At 31.9% G+C, this 20,918-nt stretch overlaps 1 protein-coding gene across 9 annotated transcripts in view; it reads right to left on the minus strand.

Moving 5' to 3' along the window:
* Positions 1-3,809: 3,809 nt before the first annotated feature.
* The window catches only part of LOC136847757 (coiled-coil domain-containing protein 77-like), a 119,788-nt gene continuing 102,679 nt past the window's right edge, over positions 3,810-20,918 (minus strand). For 7 of the 9 annotated variants that reach the window (XM_067119641.1, XM_067119640.1, XM_067119639.1 and 4 more), the window contains 3 exons: positions 20,607-20,723; positions 9,229-9,381; positions 3,810-6,373 (listed from right to left, as the gene is read on the minus strand). In XM_067119641.1, coding sequence (XP_066975742.1) covers positions 6,212-6,373; positions 9,229-9,381; positions 20,607-20,723 — 432 coding nt within the window. In that variant the 3' untranslated portion in view covers positions 3,810-6,211. Of the gene's footprint in view, positions 6,374-9,228; positions 9,382-19,686; positions 19,935-20,606; positions 20,724-20,918 lie in introns of those variants that run through there. The other 2 variants (XM_067119635.1, XM_067119637.1) reach the window with 2 other exon arrangements.

Genomic DNA, 20,918 nt, shown 5'->3' on the forward strand with positions numbered 1-20,918 from the left:
CTATTTCAAGAGGTTTATCAAATAATGGCATTGTGGGTCATTGGCTTAAGACAGAATCTGCTAGAGACTGTGCTCACTGAAGCTACTTCCACCAGGAATGTTAATCTCCACCCTGGATTATCCCTAAATCCTTTGTCCTTGCCTATTTTGTTGAAAGTACATACTTGTCCTGATTAACAAACAGCAACCCCACCCCCCTTGTTTTTGTATATAAATCTCTGCCAACTTCTTCTGTATTCAGCATGAACTTGAAAATGTAGAATAAACTACGAAAGTACTTGTTCAAAGTCCCGGTTTTCACTCACCTTCTGACGTGGATTTAGTGATACAATTTATTCACACAACTAACAACCATAAATGATTCACACATGAGAAAAGCAAAAAAAAAAATACAAAAAGAAATGTACAAAAAATAAAATAAATCAGACAATACAACAAAATACAGGTTCAACAATAAAATGACCAGGGCAAAAACTTAGTATTTGTTGTAGAATGATGTATATAATACAAAGACAAATAATAATTAATTACCAGGGATAGAATATAAACACACGCATGCATGCAATGACTAGAATTTACTTAAGCCTCCCATAATAAGATATTTGAACTCAAGTTTACTCAAGTCTCCTGTAAGAATAAATTTTAGATGAAGTCATGAAGAATGGAATTCTGTTTTATGACTCGATGAAATAATTATACTTTCACAAAAGGCTATACTGGATCCCAACAGCAGACTAAACATGAAATTCACACATGCACAACAACGGTGACTTTAACACTGATGGAGAGCTCTTAAATAAAAAAAAAAAAATCAAAAGCATGAAAGAGTTATTTATGCAAAACAACTTACATTAACCTGAACTTTCCAAATCATATCTTATTGATAGTTCATGCTCTACTAATCTCTTACACGGTTCTGCCAATCTCCACAACATCAATTTCATTAATGTTATTGGATGCAGTTTTATAAACACCACCACTGACTTATCTTTTATTTTAATACATATCGATATGCAAACAAATGATGGATTCAGGATAGTGACAAATAAACAATTTGTGGGATTTGCAGTGATTAGCTACCTCAATAGTATATACTGTCTGTTCTGGTGATAGCCTTCTTGATAATTCATGCCCAGTAGAATAACTGGGTCAGATATAGATGAATCTTTTCAAATTCTTTTCCCAAAATACATATCAGAGCATATCCTAAGCACTTTTCTTTCTTTGTTTAAAACTTCCGTTTTAAATCCTTAAGAACATTCATCAAAAGGCTATAAACAGCAAAATCAGCTTGCAGAGAGAGAAAAATTATAGGAAAAGGTGATAAATTAATAAATATGAATTCAGGAGAAATCAGAAGAAAACAGGAATGAATTTGCTCCTTGCTTAAACTTTTGGAGGTCAGAAGATTCTGCAACTGCAATAGATAAACTATTCCACATTTTAGTTGTAGCAGAATAAAACTCCTAGCAAAATGAATAGTATTAAACATTATGCTAGAATACAAAACACTGTTTGCAGCAGCAGCCTGCCCAGTGTTGCAAGTAAAAACAGGTCAGGTAAAGGAGAGTGCAAAGGATGTTTGTCATTCTAGTACATTTAATACAATAAACATAATGAACTCATTTTACTTCTAATCCACAAATCAACATTACGAGTTGGCAAACCAAACTAGTCTAATGACATAACTATTCAAGAGTTGAGATGAGAGTGAGCAACCAAAGACCAAGGAAAAAAAGTTTAAACACTTAGATACAAAATAGCTTTATCACAAAACATTCAAAAGCATTTCCACAAGATACCAACTATTTGGGAAACAGAAGAAGCAATATTACATCTACGTTTCTCTCAAGTCATTTTCTTACCAGAAGTTACACTTAAAATCTTAAAAGTGATTGACATTTTACAATAGTACTATTTAAATGTAAATCAAAATGCAAAGGCAAAAGTGTCCTGGATCAACTATCATACTCTGAGTTTTAGAAAGGTTAAGCATCATGTCCAATATCCAATAGCCTACTCCCTTATGAATACTTTCCGGATCTCTATAAAACTGGTTATAGCTAACCATGATCTTCACTGAAACATCATAACAAAGAAAATGGAGGAAGAAACAACAGAAATAGATTTCAATAAATTTTCTATACCTGGTGAAGACCTGTGAGAATCAAATTTTAGCCAAGCATGATCTTTCCAGAAAGATCATGATAACTACAATGAAAATAGGCTTCCTATACATGGTGTTCCCTTTTTAAAATATCTTGGGAGGGCAGTTTGCTACCTTTCCCATTCAGTTTTGAATTTAACTGCATAATCTATTGAAACATTATTTGAAATCTCCCAAACCACTGCCACAGATTACAGACATCATCCAGATCATGTTTCAAGGTTTAATTGATGGGAAGATTTGTTTCAAAATATTCCAAGACCGCAAAATTTCTGTCAATGCAATAAGAAAAATGAAGATTGCAATAATTCCATTGTCATGGGATGGTTAGAAAGATATTTTACCTTAGTAGCTGTACCCAAATTATTCCATATGCTATTCCTAATCAATATTTTCATAAGTCACTCATATTTACAGCATAAGCCTCGCCATTTTTAACAGCACCTGGCAGCACAAAGAAAATGTCTATACATGCAACTGTCACAGCTAAGGCAGTGAACAAATGTGACAAAATCACTTATTTTTCTTCTCATCATGTAGATACTATCCTGATTATGAATTAGTAAAGGGGTCTCAGGCTTATGACCATTGTTTGAACAACTTAGGTGTAACTTGTTCTCTTAAACCTTCTTATAAATAATTTTTCTGGTTCTTCCTCTTAGGTAAACCACGGAAGAGTTCTTTGTACGGCTTGAAGATGTTTTTGAAGGCAGAATTCCAGCTGAATATCTGATGTATTACATGATGGCCAAACAAGACTGTCTTTTTACTGTAGACTGGCCATACAGCATTTAATGGTATTAATGGGTCCATACAAACACAATTAACACAAAAACTATATTTTGACTATAAGCACTTTGGTCCTTCACTTTTGAAAGTGGACAGTTGATACCTGACAAGGTTATTTATCTGGAATGTTAAAGCCAGAATAATGATGCTGGTGCAATCTAAAACAATGGTGGTCCTTTGACGAATGGGGTTAATATATTATTGTTTTAGTCCTCTGCAACCCCCACTAGGGTTGAGCCCGTGTGGATCTGCTGGAATAATGTCTGAGAATGTGTTAGATTTCCAGTGTCCTCCTGATAAGTTCCTATTCTCAGTCTGATTGCTGACAGCAGCTTTCAGTCTTCTGATTGTATGGGCAGTCACTACTGGAAAATAGCTCAGCCTTACTCCAATTTATTCCATGTCCAGTATCTCTCATACGTTTATAAATTCCTGAGCTCACTGAATTCTATCTTACTGATCATTTATACTTTATTATTCTTTGTTAGATGAGTATGTATGCCAGTCTTTCCAAAATACACAATATGCCTTCACCATATATTGGAAGCCTACTTTGCTGTGTCATTTATCACATCCTAAAATACATGATACACGCCCCACAAACAAACTAATAAACTTTAACAATATTAAGGTCCCATATGTTAAAAACATCAATAGAATAACTGCTTTTACTTTCCACTATCCTAGACCAATCTTTTAAATGACCATTTCTTACCTTCTGCCTTCAAAATTGCAGAATTTATCACCACTTCTGCTTCCCCTAATGCCCAATCATAACTAAACCATTTACAAAAACCTCAAAATTTTACTTTATTATATTTTATTATGTAAATGGATTAAGAAAGAGGAAATATTTTTAAAATGAAAGTAAAATAAATTTTTATTTTCAAAAATACATTCCACACAAAACTGCTAAAAGTTACAAAAGTCCATCCACTAATAAACCCTGGAGAGAGATTTGTTATCCTGAGTAAAACTTGGGAGAACATTAACAACTGATGGAAAGTGTGGCATATAGGTTTAGAAAAATTGAGAGAAATACAACATTAAAGCTTGGTGTGTTTAGTTTGTCACATAAAAAAAACTGTGAAAAGAAGTTCATCAGCCAAGTTAAAAATGTTCTGTTCAGGCAACTGGTATGAAGAATGAAATCTATGCAATTATAGTACCTGAAGCCCTTTAGCCCAGTCATCAAAAGCAAAAATGTGTCCAACCTAATGATTAAAATTTTTCTGTTTTCTTCACTTCATAACATGAATATTCTAACTTGTCTAGCTATAATACACTTGCTTTCTGTAACCTGACTGATGTTGCAATCATGAGAGGGCAAAACTTTTTCTTGAATAATGAATTACAGAAGGGAAGAACAAAAAAAGAAAAGCTACCTACATGTACATGTCGTATCATGTACAATAATACACAATGTGCTATATGTAGAAGATATGAACAACCTCCATTATTCATGGCTTGCTCATTTCCATAAAGCATAGCAAGGCACTGTCTGCAGCTTGCCTTATGTGGCACAATGTAGATGGCATTCAAGGATCTTTGTAGCATCATTTTGGATGCCTATCTGCATTGCTTTTTGTCTCTTATATACTGTTCCTTTATCTTCACCCTGATCTAGTTTTTACATTTCATTTATGAATATATTCTTTAAGCTCAACTATACCTCAGAAATATGATTCAGCAGCCTCTTCAGACTAACTTTTAAGTTTCTTTTGATAATATTGAAAATTACGATAACATATCACAAAATGTAAAACCTTTTCATTACAAAGACTATGAAACAAAAACAAAATTATTATTATCAAGTAGTTCAATGAAATCAATGAACCAATTAATTAATTTTGCTCCCACAGGGCTGGCCTGAAGGGTTTGGCTTTGTTCATAATAAAATTTGGTTGAAAATGGTATATTGTGACAATATTTCTCTGATTTGCTTCCAAAGCCTGACATTTCTTACTTTTTTATGTGTTAAACTGTTGAGCAAAATGATAAAAGAAGGAACCACAGATACCAATTTCTTATAAGTTTATCCTTCCTTTTAATGTGCATTTTAATTTTGGGAGCTGTGGTCCCCATGCACTCTTCATATGGATTGTCCTCTTCTTTTAATAGGTTTCCTTGAGAGTAAACTACAGGTCTTGGTGTACTTGGAGTTTAGGATAACTGGTGTTTTTTCTCAGCAGCAGCTGAGATGAACATACAAAAATGTTACAACCAAGCAGAGTTGAAAATTACTAAAATGTACAACATCTGGCTCAGCAAATTCCAAAAAAGAATCGTAAGAGCGGTGATATTGTTAACAATGGCTATTTTAAGGCCATCTTGCTTTGGAAATATAACTGCAATATTTGCAAAAGATTATTAGTGTGTGTTAATGGTAGTAATTGCCCAAAGTATCCCAAAACAGATTTTTTACCATGTGATTTGTGCTAGCTCTGAAAATTAAAAAATTATGAGTTTGGTTGAGGGAAGAGCCAAGTCCTTCATTAATGCAAAGTCAATTTAGTAAATTGCATAGGAATGGCAGTACTTTAATTGTCCAAGGTACCCTAAAGCAGACTTTTTACTGTGTGATTGTGTGAAGACTATCCTATATTGTGCATACAAATGAAATGGTGTTAAATTGTACCTTATCCATGTACAACAAAATGACAGACAGCCCATAAGCAGCTATCTTTTAAATACACGAGGCCTTTTAATTTAAGACAATCTAGAGGACAAAAAGTACTGAAGTATAACAAGTAATCTTTATATCAAAAGTGTCCTTAACTTTCAAGTTCGATAGTATAAAGGACAGAGAGTATACTTAACCCGTTTTTATAAAGCAGAAATCTTTCTATGCATAAAAGTGAGAAGAAAAGAAAGTACATCCAATAACCTTCATATTAAAGATGCTTCTTCTCTGATTGAAGGGCTGAGAGAAGGACAGTTTAGTTATGGATTTTTTAGAGCTGCAGCTACCAATAGTGAAAATAATGCTCTCAGTTTATAAGTTACCTTTTCTATAACTCACAGTTAAATTTCTTCATTAAAGAAACCTACTTGTCTGTACCCTTGATATCAACATACTAAGAGACTATACTCTGTTTCACCAATAAAAGCTATATTGAATTTAAATGCTTTCAGGAATGTGCAGTACAATAAAGACCACAAATAAACCATGAAGGTACATATAATCTGAACAATCATGTTTAAACAAATTTGGTGCAAAATTAGTTTCAGCATATACTAAAATAACGCAAAACTTCAGGACTCGGCAGATACTTCAGTTTCAACTTTAAGAAGCTTTCGCTTTACATCTCCAAGTGTATTCTGCACAACCCTTACAAGGTCAGAGGCTGTCTGAATCTCTTTCAAGGCATTAGCATTGACAGGAACAGCCTCATCTCCATAAATTTTCATTGTTATCTGAAAGGAAAAGAAAATAAAGAATGAAACAAATTAAAAATACAGAAATATGACAATAAAATGATCCGAGAATCTGAAAAGTAATCCAAGTTTTAAAATAATGTGCACACAAGAAAATTACATTGATTACAGTGATTACTTGATGGTGATTGAGATATAAAGTGTATTGTACTGTAATTTAAATAGAATTACAAATTGGATATATGCAAAAAAACAGATACGCCTTGACAAAATATTAATAAACATCATTCATTCTAATAAGAAGTAAGTAAATATTCCAGTCTTTCTAGAATAAGAAATCAAATATTACACAAACAATGGGATCAACTGTAGTTCATCAATGATCACGAATCATACTCCCCTTTATATATGGTCCTCCAACCATGTAACAAGTAATTTCTCTGTCTCTTCACTCAGACCAGCAGCTTTTACCAACGTCAAAGAATATCTTAACTGCCAGTTATCACAATTTCTCCTCAAGAGTAATTACCTCCCTATTCTGCTCACCAGAGTTACATAGGTGTTTCACAGACATCATGAATGCATAAAAACACTACAAATATATATATGTACAGTATAAAAAAAATACCAGCAACACAACACTATGGCACATCAGTTGTATATACTGTAGCACTAACATTTGGGAGAGTGCTGTACAGCATACTGCTTGCCCAGGGGAAAAACTGATGTTTAAAATTGCAAACATGGTTTCTGCTAAACTTATATTATCGCTATTGCTATTGTTACGTCAAAATATTTTTAAACATCCATGGAATACTATATTATCATTAGATTTCCATTCACTGCGTAAGGTAACTGAAATCAGATAGCTGAGGTTTAGAAATTAAGATGAATAACACCTTACTGTACCAAATCAAGCATATCAATTTTATTGGCAGTGAAGGTACAAAGTGGAACTTTGGTGATGTCATATAGCCTTCCCCTTGTAAGCCAAGACTTTTGTAAAAGCTAAAACCTAAACTTTTATACTGGAATGAACAAACACAATAGCGCTTCATTATTATGTAATTACAGAAAATTAGATATGGTGTTAATACCGTTAGTCAGAAAATTAGTTAAATACATAACTTAGACTACCAAAGCCCAAAAAAACCAATAAACTACACGGGGATAAGAATATCCTAAAGACTGCTTCTGTCTCCTTGACTATTAACTGAATTAGGAAAACTGGGCTTCCAGTTTCCCTCCAATTTCAACCTGTAATCCACAAAAAAAGCTGTGTACAACACTGGTGGGTTTTCTTCTCTTGGCAACTATCACCTTGTGAGCAAAAAGAGCATGTTGGTAGACTTGCAGTTGTAAGTGTGTATGTATGTACTAAAACAATTAACAATACCTAAGTATGTAGCAGTTGTAAGTGTGTATGTATGTACTAAGTAACAATACCCAAGTATGTTTATGGACAAATATTTATGAGACGTATTGGGATGGGGAGAGTAGTACCTTTTAGTGAGTTATATATGTTATTTCTAATATTTTTTGTAATTAAACAAATTTACAATTACAACTAATATACTATTGCAAAAGATAAGAACTAAAACCAGTATACAGTATTTATTGGTAAATAAACACAAAATGTGCTGGGACAGGACGATGTAGTACCATCCCCTGTGAAATCTCATGGGAGACTATTCTTAATCGTATCACTGAGCTGAGTTGTGAGTGTTGCCGTAAGTCATTTATGGCCCATTCAGGTGATCTGAATGTTTTCCCACAAAATTCATTCAAACAGCATGATGCAATACATTGATTCCCACGTATATTCAAATCGAAACTAACAGATAGATAGATAGAATATACCATTTAGGCTGGAAGGCCAAGCACTGGGACCTAATATCTATTGTTAAGTCTCACAGCATCATATCTGGATGCAAGGGGTTAATAGGCCAGTTGGGTGCTTTTGTTCAATACTTTCAATTGTTCTGTTCAATTGATAGGTGTACACTGCATTGCCAGAAACTTGCATGGTACGCTGTAATTGGTGCAAAAGGGTTCATTGTTGCATTCCTTTAGTAACATGTACACTGCTTTCTGCCTCTTGCTTTCATCCATTTCCTTTGGCCTCTTCTTACTTAGCTGTCTAATTTCTGAAACTTGATCTTGCTCCACTTTTAATTCTCAAATACAAAATATCCTTTTAGGGAGCCTATGTGTCTTGCAGTGCAACTCAGTAGCAGTGTTAAACCTTTTAACTAATAATAATCTCAAGCATGTGCTATGCCTCAGCCTATGAACCATAGTATCACACAGCCTTGAGCTAGAATTCAATTGTATCTAGTACCCTCCAACATATTCCTTCCTCAATTTATTTATCTATACATACTGTACAATGCAAGTTTTAATTTTGTCTTTATTTGCTACAAATTTATCCATCTTTTACTGCTACAATTGGAGGTTTTCCCTTTCATGCTTTGTTTACACTTTATTCTTTAGTCTCTTAATTTTTCTCTATGTACAGTATATAATAATAATAATAATAATAATAATAATAATAATAATAATAATAATAATAATGATAATAATAATAATAAATCACTGAACTATAAAGTTCCTTAATTTTTCCATCAAGAAATCACTGTACTGAATGGATGTGATCAAAATATGAATTGATAGAATTACTAACTTCAGTACTGATTCCAAGCAAAAATATATTTCCGATGAAATAGCCCGTGCACACTGAAATTAAACATTTATTTGCAGAAGAAATCTAAAATGTTATTCTATATATAAAATTCAAACAAGGGAAAACTGAATTTTTACTTTATGCAAAAATGCTAGTACTGTATATACAGTTAATTCAATTAAATATTTCCACAATGCAAAAATATTTTTACCTTATATAGCTGAGATATAAGAGTCTTCAAATCATTTCTTAGCAGCTGTACATCCCTCTGGAAGCCTCTCAGGTCAGTTTTTCTGCGTTCCTCTGAACGTCTGATATCACGCTCCAGTGACTCAACTTGCTGAGTCAGTTTTTTAATTCTTTCCTTTGATAAAAAAAAAATAATGGTTCATGAATGTGAACCTTGCTCCAGTTACACAAATGATTCCTTATGTCACTAATGAATTCTAAGACAATTACTGCAAAAACCCATTTTCCTTCAAACTCAAAAGTGTTAGTGAAGCAAAGTTCATCGCACTAGGACACATCTTGAAAATTTTGCGATATATAAATACACACACACACACCTATAATATATATATATATATATATATATATATATATATATATATATATATATATATATATATATATATATATATATACATATACACACACACACACACACACACACACATATATATATATATATATATATATATATATATATATATATATATATATATATATACCTATATATATCAGTATATATATATATATATATAAATATATATATATGACAGTCAGTACAAATAAAATAAAATGCGTAATAAACAATTAACATGTGTATTTTTCCTCAACAGTTACACAGGGTCCTGTTGCTGATACAGTAAACCCCCGTATTCGCGGGGGATGCGTACTGCACCCCCCCCCCGAATAGGTAAAATCCGCGAATACTTAAAACCACTTCTAAAAACACTCAGAACTGCCTATTTTGATAGTTTAAACCCCCAAAAAACTCTAAAAATGCTTATACCTGAGTATTTTAATAGTTTTATCACATAAAGTGCATTTAGTCATAAAAATGATGTGAAAATACAGTAATTTGTGAATATTTCTCAGTGAAAAATACCACGAATGGGCGAATTTTCCGCGAATAGTGAGGCCTCAAATATGGGGGTTTACTGTATTACACTACTTAATTATGCATTAAGTCGGAAGGTACTCTGAGGTGACACGTGCTGATCACTGTCTTAGAGACGCGGCCCAACCCGTTGACCACTTACACTCTACTGCCCATTAACTTTTCAAACTACACTTGCTTAGGTCGTAAACCTCAGCTGATTGGTCTCTTATAATCGAAAGGAACCAATAAGGATCTTCGATGTATGGCACTCATTTGAATTGTCCATCCCAAGCCGCCAACAATCGTAAGGCATTCGACGAACCAGCAGTACTGTATCTGTTAATTACTCTGTAATCACAAATATGTACAAAACAACTAGCACATTTTCGTTACGTCTCAAACATGAATTTCTATATAAATCAGTTCAACACTCCCCTAAAAGTTCTGAGTCTATAGAACTCACAACATATATTTTTTTCAATTAGTTTCTCTTGTTATTTGTGCACTGCCATTTGAGTACCATACTGCCCGACATATGTTATCAATAATTCATGTAGAAAAAACTAAAACTTAGCAAGCCAGGGTCAAATTGTGTGGTTACAATTGGCAATTTACAGTGTTATGAATTCCACATATCACATTGCTATGATGTTTGTTTTTTTTAATAAAAAAAAAAAAAAGAGAAATATGTAAGATCAATGGAGTAATAATTTTTAGCTCCACACATTAACACACAACTTTCTTAGAACTGGAGCGCAATAACCTGCAGTTCAAATAATAAAACAAGACAAAAACCAGATTACTATCACCCATCAAGACTAAGGAATTTTTTAAAAATCACAAAAATTGAATAAAAAGAACAAATGACATCAAACAGACATGAATAAAATCAATGACAAAAAAAATTAAATAAAAGAGCATAGAATGCAAGTTCACAGCCAACCCCTCGAGAAGTAGTGGATAGCAGTCCACCAACCGTTGCTGCCCCTACATGAATGTTGAGGGTGCTGGAAGGGAAGGTAATGCAAGAGCCTGTCGCCTGCCCTCAATCCACGAAAGAAGCCCTAGTGACAGGGTCGGTGTGGCCTATGAAAGGTTGTTTAGTTTCAAGTACAGCGGGCAGCCATCGAATGGTAACCTAGAGGACTGTGAAACAACAGGTAACCATCAATGGGAAAGTAGTGTCACATACCTTCTATGTAGTGCCAGCATTACAAGTAGAAGTAATTTCAGTTATTTTAGGAATTGATTTTTTGGATAGGAACAAAATAATAATAGCTGGCACAGACGGGGAGGGGGTGGAATTGTGTTTAAAAGGACAACAAATCCCCACAGAGGAGGAGAGACTGAGGTGCCTACGAGTCTCCATAAGATCGAAGGGTGGTGGAGGAGAAGCACCCGTTGGCCCTGAGGCAGGAGATGTGGCACCACCCTGGACCCTCTCATCCCTCACCGTGACACCTGCACGGAACATACAGGAAGACACCTTAGTTATGATCAGAAATGGGAAGATTTTATCATTCCAGGTCTGAGCGGCGCTGGACGAAATTGTGGGTGGGTCAATGGGTCTTTTATTTTGTATTTCATTTGTTAATTTGTGCAACTCTCTTTTCACACACGTTGGATAGTTGCTGACAGCCCTTTCACAGTGACCTCTTCCTTAGCATTGTTATTGTTAACACTGGTACTGCTAGTACTGGCACCCCTGCAGTTGCACAACCGATTTTCTTCAAGTTTACATTGTTTATTTCAACTTTACAATTACGCTGTTAATTATGATTACAGTGTGTATTGGCAAGACCCCACGACTGACACCAAAAGTATGACCTGATTCTCGGTCATATAAAGGTTCTACCAGTACAAATGAAGTGCATAAGATACAATTAACATGTGTATTTTCCTTAACAGTTACACAGGGCCCTGTTGCTAATATTACGCTACTTATTTATGCAATTACAGTCGGAAAGTACTCTCAGGTGACACGCGCCTATCACTGTCTTAGAGACGTGCCCCAACCCATCAACCACTTACACCCTACTGCCCATTAACTTTTCAATCTGATCTTGCTTAGGTCATAGACCTCAGCTGATTGGTCCATTATAATCGAAAGGAACCAAAGGGTCTTCGATGTATGGCACTCATTTGAACTGTCCATGCCAAGCCGCCAACGATTGTAAGGCGTTCGATGAATCAGCAGTTTTTGTTTCTTACTCTCTGATTACAAATACAAAACAACTAGCAGATTTTCAGTTATGTCTAAAACATGAATTTCTATAGTATAAATCAGTTATATATATATATATATATATATATATATATATATATATATATATATATATATATATATATATATATATATATATATATATATATATAATATATAATATATAATATAAAATATATCAGAAATTATTTATGGCTTATATATGTTATATATATATATCCGCCGGAAGAAATATGGCCCCAAAATGGCAGAATAATCATAATTTGAATTTTTGATAAATATATAATATTTATCGTTATATATATAGCATTAAAAGTAAGATTTTCTTATGATTTTTGACGGCGGATGTTCCGATTTTTTTTACGCTAAGCAAGAACACGTAAGAAACTGGGAAATATTATATATATATAATATATATATATATATATATATATATATATATATATATATATATATATATATAAAATCATATATATAAATATTACTTTTAATATTTGGGTATATATATATATATATATATATAAACTGTATTTTTAAAATGAGCTTTTCATCAAAAAAACCTCCAAATTATGATTTTTTTATTCGTATGTATTTTAGAGAAAATATAGCGGATTTTCCGAAATTTCTTCCGATATATGAATCAAATATTTCATTTATTCCATTAATAATTATTAATATCGCTAGTACTGTTGGTTCATTGCATTATGAATATAATTCAGTACAAAAATGAAATTAAACAAAAGATGCTTCACTGCAAATAATTTCTGATGAATATATTTGAAAAATTAAAATTAAAAGTAACGTCGTCGGCGGCCACGTCGGAAAACAGGGACTCCCATGTAGTCATCAGTTTACAACGGGGTTCGAGACGTTCAAAAAATTGGAAGCTCTTATAAACCAAAACATTGGACAAAATCGTCAAAAATCCAAAGAAAAATATCTTTTAATGTTTTGTTTCATTTAAATCATGTAAAAATAATTAAAATTGAGTTTTACACGTAAAAAACTCAAATTTTATTATTCTGCTGTTTTGGAGCCATCTCTTCTTCTCAATGTTGGATCACTGTCATAAGCGTACAGAATTAAAATAACCATTGATAAATTAATTTCTTTGCAATCAATATTTTCTTAATTTGAAAAGCAGTCAGCTGATTCTCAGAACGTAAACATTACAAATATGGGACGATCTTTTTTATGCATATTACTGTGATAGGAGATCAAAATAGTAATACATATATGGTACATAATAGAATATCTTATCACTATATATATCTTAAATCACTGTAAAAATAATTAAAATATTTATATAAATATAAAGGAAGATAAGTCTCATCACCAGCTTGTCAAGACTTTCATTGTTTAGTCTTTCCTTTGTGGATTTTGTCTTATTTATATATACATTGCTCCATATTTTTATGAATTACTTATCATAAATATATTATATACAGAATTAAAAATAATTTATTATAAATTTATTTCTTTTTAGCAACTAAAAATTATTATCTAATTATTTATATATATGATATATATGATTCTAACTGAAACATTACAAATATGGAACAATGAATATACTGTGATAGGAGACAAAAAAATCCATGTTTAAGTGCATAGAAAGAGTTTATAACAGTGTGGGAAAGGCTATAAAGCCTTTAAATCATACCATGTATATACAGACTCTAAGGGGAAATATAAAATGAGTTTACTTAAAGAAAGCTCATTAAGTGACAGATGGATCTGTATTACAAAGGAAAATATATGTACCTGAAATATAATACAACTGAAGAATTAGTAGAACTGCCCAAACAGGGTTAAATATTTAAGAAGTTTTACAAAACTATTCAGAAGCAGGGACAGGACAATTAAAAGAAAATCATAAGGAAACCTGACCACCAAAACCTGTTATAAATGTGCAACTCAATAATTTGCTTTTTGTAAAAACAAATTACAATTTTTGCAAGATGAAAATTTCTTACATATAAAAATTATATTAAGCATACAAATACATAGAAAAATAAATAAGGTAACTAATTTTGTAATTAAGTCAGTGGTTTTATCTTTTAGGTTGTCCCCAGTTTACAACATTTTCTAATACAAAGGTCCAAATAATACATTGGAAAAGCTAAGGTTAAAATTACAGCTGGAAAAGTAACCCTTTGTATAATTTACATAAAAATTCAAATTATTCTGATTTTTTGGAAATCTTTTGATCGTCATAATCACTGAACTTTCAGTCCAATTTATCCTAAGAAAAGTTTTCACTTAAATGAATGAACATAGCATTGGATGTTTGCCCAGTTTTGATGGAATACTTATGTTATATATAATATATATATCTAAATCTTTGCTAGAATGGCCAATATAAAAGAAGCAGTCCAAACATGGAATTTTATATATTATGTTGCTGTTTTCTTTAGGATTTTGTTTTTATTAACATTCCTTTTAGTGTGTTATTATAGGAAAAAAATAGGTGGACATTAAAAGATTTTAAGTTATGTTATGTTTTCAAACCCACTAAAATAAGGCAAGCTAAGAATGTTCTTAGGGGTTTCTCCATGTTACTTTCACTATAAAACTTTTTGTGGGCTTTATCATAACAAATATCTAGTATATGTGAAGGATAACTTAAATCTGTCCTATTTTTCTTATGTATTCAAGAAATTTCTTGATTTATACTGGGGACTGATGTAAGTGACAGATGGATCTGCTCATACAAAGGAAAAAATATTTTATTCTGATATGAAGGTGATAGAACCTGAACAAACAGGGTTAAGTTGTTTGTTGGTTTTCAAAACTATTCAGATACAGGAATTTGACAATTGACAAGATTATCGAGGTGATGTATTAAATCATCTTATAAATGTGCAACTCAATTGTTTGCTTTTTCTAATTCTAATAACAATTTAATGGATGGTTTTTACAGTAAAAATTATATTATACAAAACATAGAAAAATAAATGGTAACTAATTTGTAATTGTATAATTTATTTTAGTTGTCCTGAACATTTTTCCAGGGGTCCAAATTCATGGAATGGTTAAAATCCTAATCCTGTTAATAAAGATTCCAAAAATATTTAACCCTGTGTTGGCATTTCTACTAATTCTTCAATTTATCCTGTTGTTTTCCAGGTACATATTTTTTCCTTTGTAATCCCCATGTTGCCATTTATCTAAATCTTTCTTTGGTAAAACATGGAATTTTAGATTTCTTTAGTCTGCTAACTAAAACAATGTTATTATAGGAAAAAATGAGGTGGACATTAAAAGATTCTAAGTTATTTTTGTTTTCAAACTCACTAAAATTGTTTCTAAGAATTTCCTTCATGTTATTTTGTCTATAATATATATATATTTATCATATAAATATATAGTATATATAGGATATAAATATATATTATATTTTTATATGTATTCGATTTCTTGGTTCCGAATACTGGGGGTGACGTTCTGAAAACATTTTTATTCTGATATTAAATGGCCTGAACAAAAGTTGTTGTTTGTTGGTTTTCCACAGATACTGAATTTGCAAAATGGTTCTCATTAAATCATAAGAAAAGGCAATTGTCTTTTCTTTTAATGCTAATGGATGGTACCAGTTGTACTTTATAACTCTTTTGATGGTAGTCACTGCCTTTATAATCTTTTAGTTGTCCTGTTTTCATAAAAAAAACCGTCAAATTATAATTATTTCTGCCTTTTGGCATTTCTACTAATTCTTCTTATGTTGGATTCAGGTACATATTTTTTCCTTTGTAATCCCCATTTGTCATTTATATGAGCTTTCTTTGTATTTTAGATTTCTTTAGTCTGCTAAATAATTTCTGATGAATATATTTGAAAATTGTTTCTCCCATTGTTTCTCTTTTTCCTTCATGGATTTTGTCTTTTATATATATATATATATATATATATATATATATATATATATATATATATATAAATATAGGGGATATATATATATATATATATATATATAATCTTGAAAATTTTGAAACATATACATTTTATATACTATATTTTATATATATATATATATATATATATATATATATATATATATATATATATATTATATATATATGGAATCTACTGATTGCTTTCACAAGGCAGACCGGTATATTTATTTGTAATAACCACAAAAACTCTTAACATCTCAATTTAATAACCCATTTTGGATATACAGTACTTATCACTATCAGCCTTGGATCAAGATGGAGAGCAAATGAAGAAACAGTATGTCCAGTAGTGGGTTTTCACACACACACACACACACACACACACACACACACACACACACACACACAGAGTAGGTTAGGGTGAAGCTACCTACCCTCTAGTACAGTACACAAGTTCAAATCCCACTATGATAGGAGTGGTTTCTTTTTTGGCTCCTCATCTGGATTCAAGGCTTGTGATCATAAGCTTATTCAAAATGTGTAAAGAAAGTGAGTTACAAGTCCATGTTTATTTCTTAGAAATAAACATGGTCACAAGTCTTATGTAACCTGGTGCCTTTAACTACACCAAGCCTGGAAGAAATGAGAAAATGAAGTGAGATGGCAAAAATGGGGTTTGAGCCCAATGGAAGGCACTAACTTCCCCTCTTGAAAGATTGAAGATTATTTAAATTACGGGAAACGAAAGGAACAAAAGAGCTTCACTGCTGACAATACAAGAAAGTGACACCAATTACCATAAGCTCATCATTTTATAATTGAAATATCTTTCATCTTTGATTTTTGTAATAAAACATGTTACAGATGGTTCATCGTGACTTTAAAAATTTGTGATCTGTTTAATCCTTGCTAACACAACAAAAGTAGTCTATACAAGCTTCTGAATATTTATACTAGGTCACACTCTCATTTAAAAACACACTGCAACAAAGTCACTGGAAACAGTAAATGCAAATGTAATGGTACATGTCAATCTATAGTTAAATTTGTTTAATCAGATTTTACAACAAATCTTGGGCACCAACAGGAAACACTGAAAATGTCCTTAGGTACCTCTGCAGACCTCAGCAAAACATTTAAATTATTACTGCTTACAATTCAGCTTATGCAACCCACTATAGTTGATACTAAATGTTTGGTAAAGTTTCCCTTTAGTTCCAGCTACATTTCTTTCTTTTACTTCTGTTATACTGTATTTGGTCTTTTCCTACTGAGCTGACCTACTTCTTTCACAATCATCAAGGACAGCTGCTTTCACAGAGTTTCTTGAGATTGTCCAGAGACTTTTGCTCAGTCACCTATATTTTCTCTCATTTTGAATAATTTCTGGTTCACCTCTTCAAATTTCCATGCATTTCCTGGTAATTCAACATTCCGTACCTCTCCCACCACATCACCCCTTTTCACTTGCTTTAAATCTTGAATTGCTTTTTACATCTAATACCTACGATCTTGCTAGCAGTTCTGAATGGGCTCAATAAGCTAAATAAGCTTGATATCCTTTTGATATTTTATACTAAATTTTCTACTTTTCCATAAAAACTTTTTTACAGTTTGATGGGAATGTAATTCAGTCTCTCCCGTCTACCAACATTTAAGGTAAGGTAATAAAGTTAATTCCATATCACCTTGAGGAGGATAAAATGGATTGTTTCAATGGTATCAAATCTTTTCATTACTCAAACTATTAAAAATTTCAACTCTTCTGTTTGAAATGTTACTCTGATAGTCAGGGTGCTAATTCTTTTGTCCCTCCCCAAAAACAAAAACACTTAAGTCTAAATCAAACATGTATAGCAAGGTTACTTTATTAAAGAATAATTCAGCCTATTATATAATAATAATGTATGCTAGAACTTTGTACTAAATACCTTGTTGCGGCAAGAAAACCTAAGAGTTAATACTTATGATTTATATGAGTATTGTACTAAAAAAGTTATCTAGAGACTGAACTTGATCATATAAGTTTTTTGAAGTCACGTCAAAATCAGCCACAATTTACACTGTATCTCATCTGGAACTTTTAGTCCAATAGAAAATCAGCACTTGACTTCAGCAGCTCTCAATTAATATCCTCAATATTCTTTTGGTTAATATGGTACGTTCTCCCCTAAGCAAAAATCCTAAAATATTTAACAATGTAAGTTTTTCTATAAGCATTAGAAGTTCACACTAAAAAATGCATTGTTGATAAAGCAAGATTTTCATTTACACAAACAAGTATAATGCATTTTTTTGTTTCATTACATATCTCAAGTGTTTATAATCACTGGTCTGTTAACACACAAAGAGGTAACGTTTTTTGCATTTTGATTTGAACATTCTCCATATGTAAATGGCATTTGATGTCTAAGTTTGACACTGCGAAATTCCGTTTGACAATCGCCAAAACAAAACTGACCATTCTTCAAAATAGCCTGACAATCTCCAAAAAATGACAATTCAGGAAAAATACCTAACATTTACCAAAAAGGAAATGACAATAAAACAAATCGGTGACAATGAAACATTTTTATTTGTAAAACAAATCGGTGACAATGAAACGTTTTTATTTGGCAATCTTTAAATCTTGTTACATTGAAAAATAATAATACAGTATATAACTTTTGACAACACTGTTACATTTCGGAAACAATGACATATATATCTTTGGTAGAAATATATTTATATCTATATAAAACTATATAATACATGTAAGTCATCTATATACCATTCATTTCTAATCCCATATATCTTGACGATTAATACATTTTATAAGATATAAATTCCAATGTTCATATAGTGAAGCATATAGCTGGGGAGTAATAATGCAGGAGCAATCTCAAACAGCTGGCTAGCAAGCACTTGCAATATGCTTGAAGTGTCACATCATTTCTTTGGGTTTGTTGTAAATTGCAGGTACCAACCACATCATTAAGTAATTGTTTCAAGTAAGTTTTTATAGTTGAAAAAAATTTTCAATTGGATTAAGAAAAGGTGAATACAGTGGTAGATATCGAAACTGTCCAGCAGGAAAGCTTCAAGCAGCATCCTTATGGGATGGAGCATTATCCAATATGATTACAAGATTATGTGTCTAAAATTATGTCAATGTTAAAAAAAAATTCTTGAAAATTGCCTTCGTCACACCTTTATTATGCTGCTCATAATAAACAAGACCAGCATCATCTGATATAGCTGCTATTAACGTGATATTGCCACCAACTATGCAATAAGCTTTTTGTCTTACTGGTTCTCTGTCAAATGTTCTTTTGCTGTACAGGTTGAATCCCATTTCATCTATGTACTGTATATATATTCGATCCATCTGCAAACTCCTGCGTACATTTTAATGTGTTGCGAGTTCCTGTTCTCATTTATGTTTTTACATAATTTGCATGTGATTAGTACACCTTCCAAAGCTCTCGACACTGTAGCATCTGATACCTGGGGCTCATGGGTGAATATTTCTCGTAGACTGGTATTTAATTAATGCATTATAAGTTTGCTTTCCACAAATATCAGAAAGTCAACAGACTAGTGACTCAATTTCTTCTTTCTGCCCTGAATCCTAATTTCTCTTTCATGTTCCTGCACTTCTTGATGTTTTCTGATAATATGACAAGCTGCTGTCCATGTAATTCCCAACTCACGAGCTGTAGTTAAGAAGTACTCACCACTCATATTTTTCAATGATACGGTTCCGATTAATATCACTGACATTGCAGTAATTTTTTGGCATTACGCAGTATGAACGATAGTAAAAAATGTATACGCAGAATGGGCAAAGGAAATCGATCCTTACTGTATGTGAACCTGGCAGGTACTGGATGCAGTACGGTATGTATAACTTTTTGGGTATCAGTCTCACATTATCTGGGTTAAATTATGGATTGATTTAGTTCAGTAGTTTGGCAATTCCTATTAGCAATTTACTATATTCTTACTTTGTTTGCTACCTTAATGCAAATGTTTATTTTGATATCTTACCGTATATAATAAATTATTTTATTAACATGATAGACTGTCAAAGTAAAATGAAGATGTCAAAGTGAAATATTAACTGTCAATTTTGAAACAATTGTTTGTCAAACAATTATCTGGACTGTTATTTCACTGTTTCAATTGTCATTCTCAGTCAGAAATGTCAATTTATTTTGTAGATTGTTAAAGCAGATGTGAAGAATGTCACACTTATTTGTTTCACTGTCATCTTGATATTATGTCAATTTGCACTTTAGATTTTATTCAAAGTAAAATGCAAAATACTATACTGTAAAGTTACTCATAATTAAATAATCAAACAATATTTGAATCTCAAGACTTACCTTTAGCATCTGTTCAGATGCCTCTTTCTGCTCTCGAAGTTTACACACTGTCTGCTCTTGTTTAAGACACTGTGATTCGTACAAGGTACGTAATTCTTCAGATTTGGACAGCTCATTCTATTGAGAGAGAAGCAAAAATTTGAATAGGTATGAATGTTTACACAACAAATTTAAACACAAACAAAACTGAAAAAAATAAATAACACTACGCAGAGATGAATAAAAACTGAAAGCAACATAAGAAAAAGTAAATGAATACGATAAAAATGACATTTATATAATAAAATAAGTAAATGAATACGATAAAAATTA

This window comes from Macrobrachium rosenbergii, chromosome 17 (genome assembly GCF_040412425.1).
Source record: "Macrobrachium rosenbergii isolate ZJJX-2024 chromosome 17, ASM4041242v1, whole genome shotgun sequence".
In the NCBI taxonomy this organism is placed as follows: Eukaryota; Metazoa; Arthropoda; class Malacostraca; order Decapoda; family Palaemonidae; genus Macrobrachium; species Macrobrachium rosenbergii.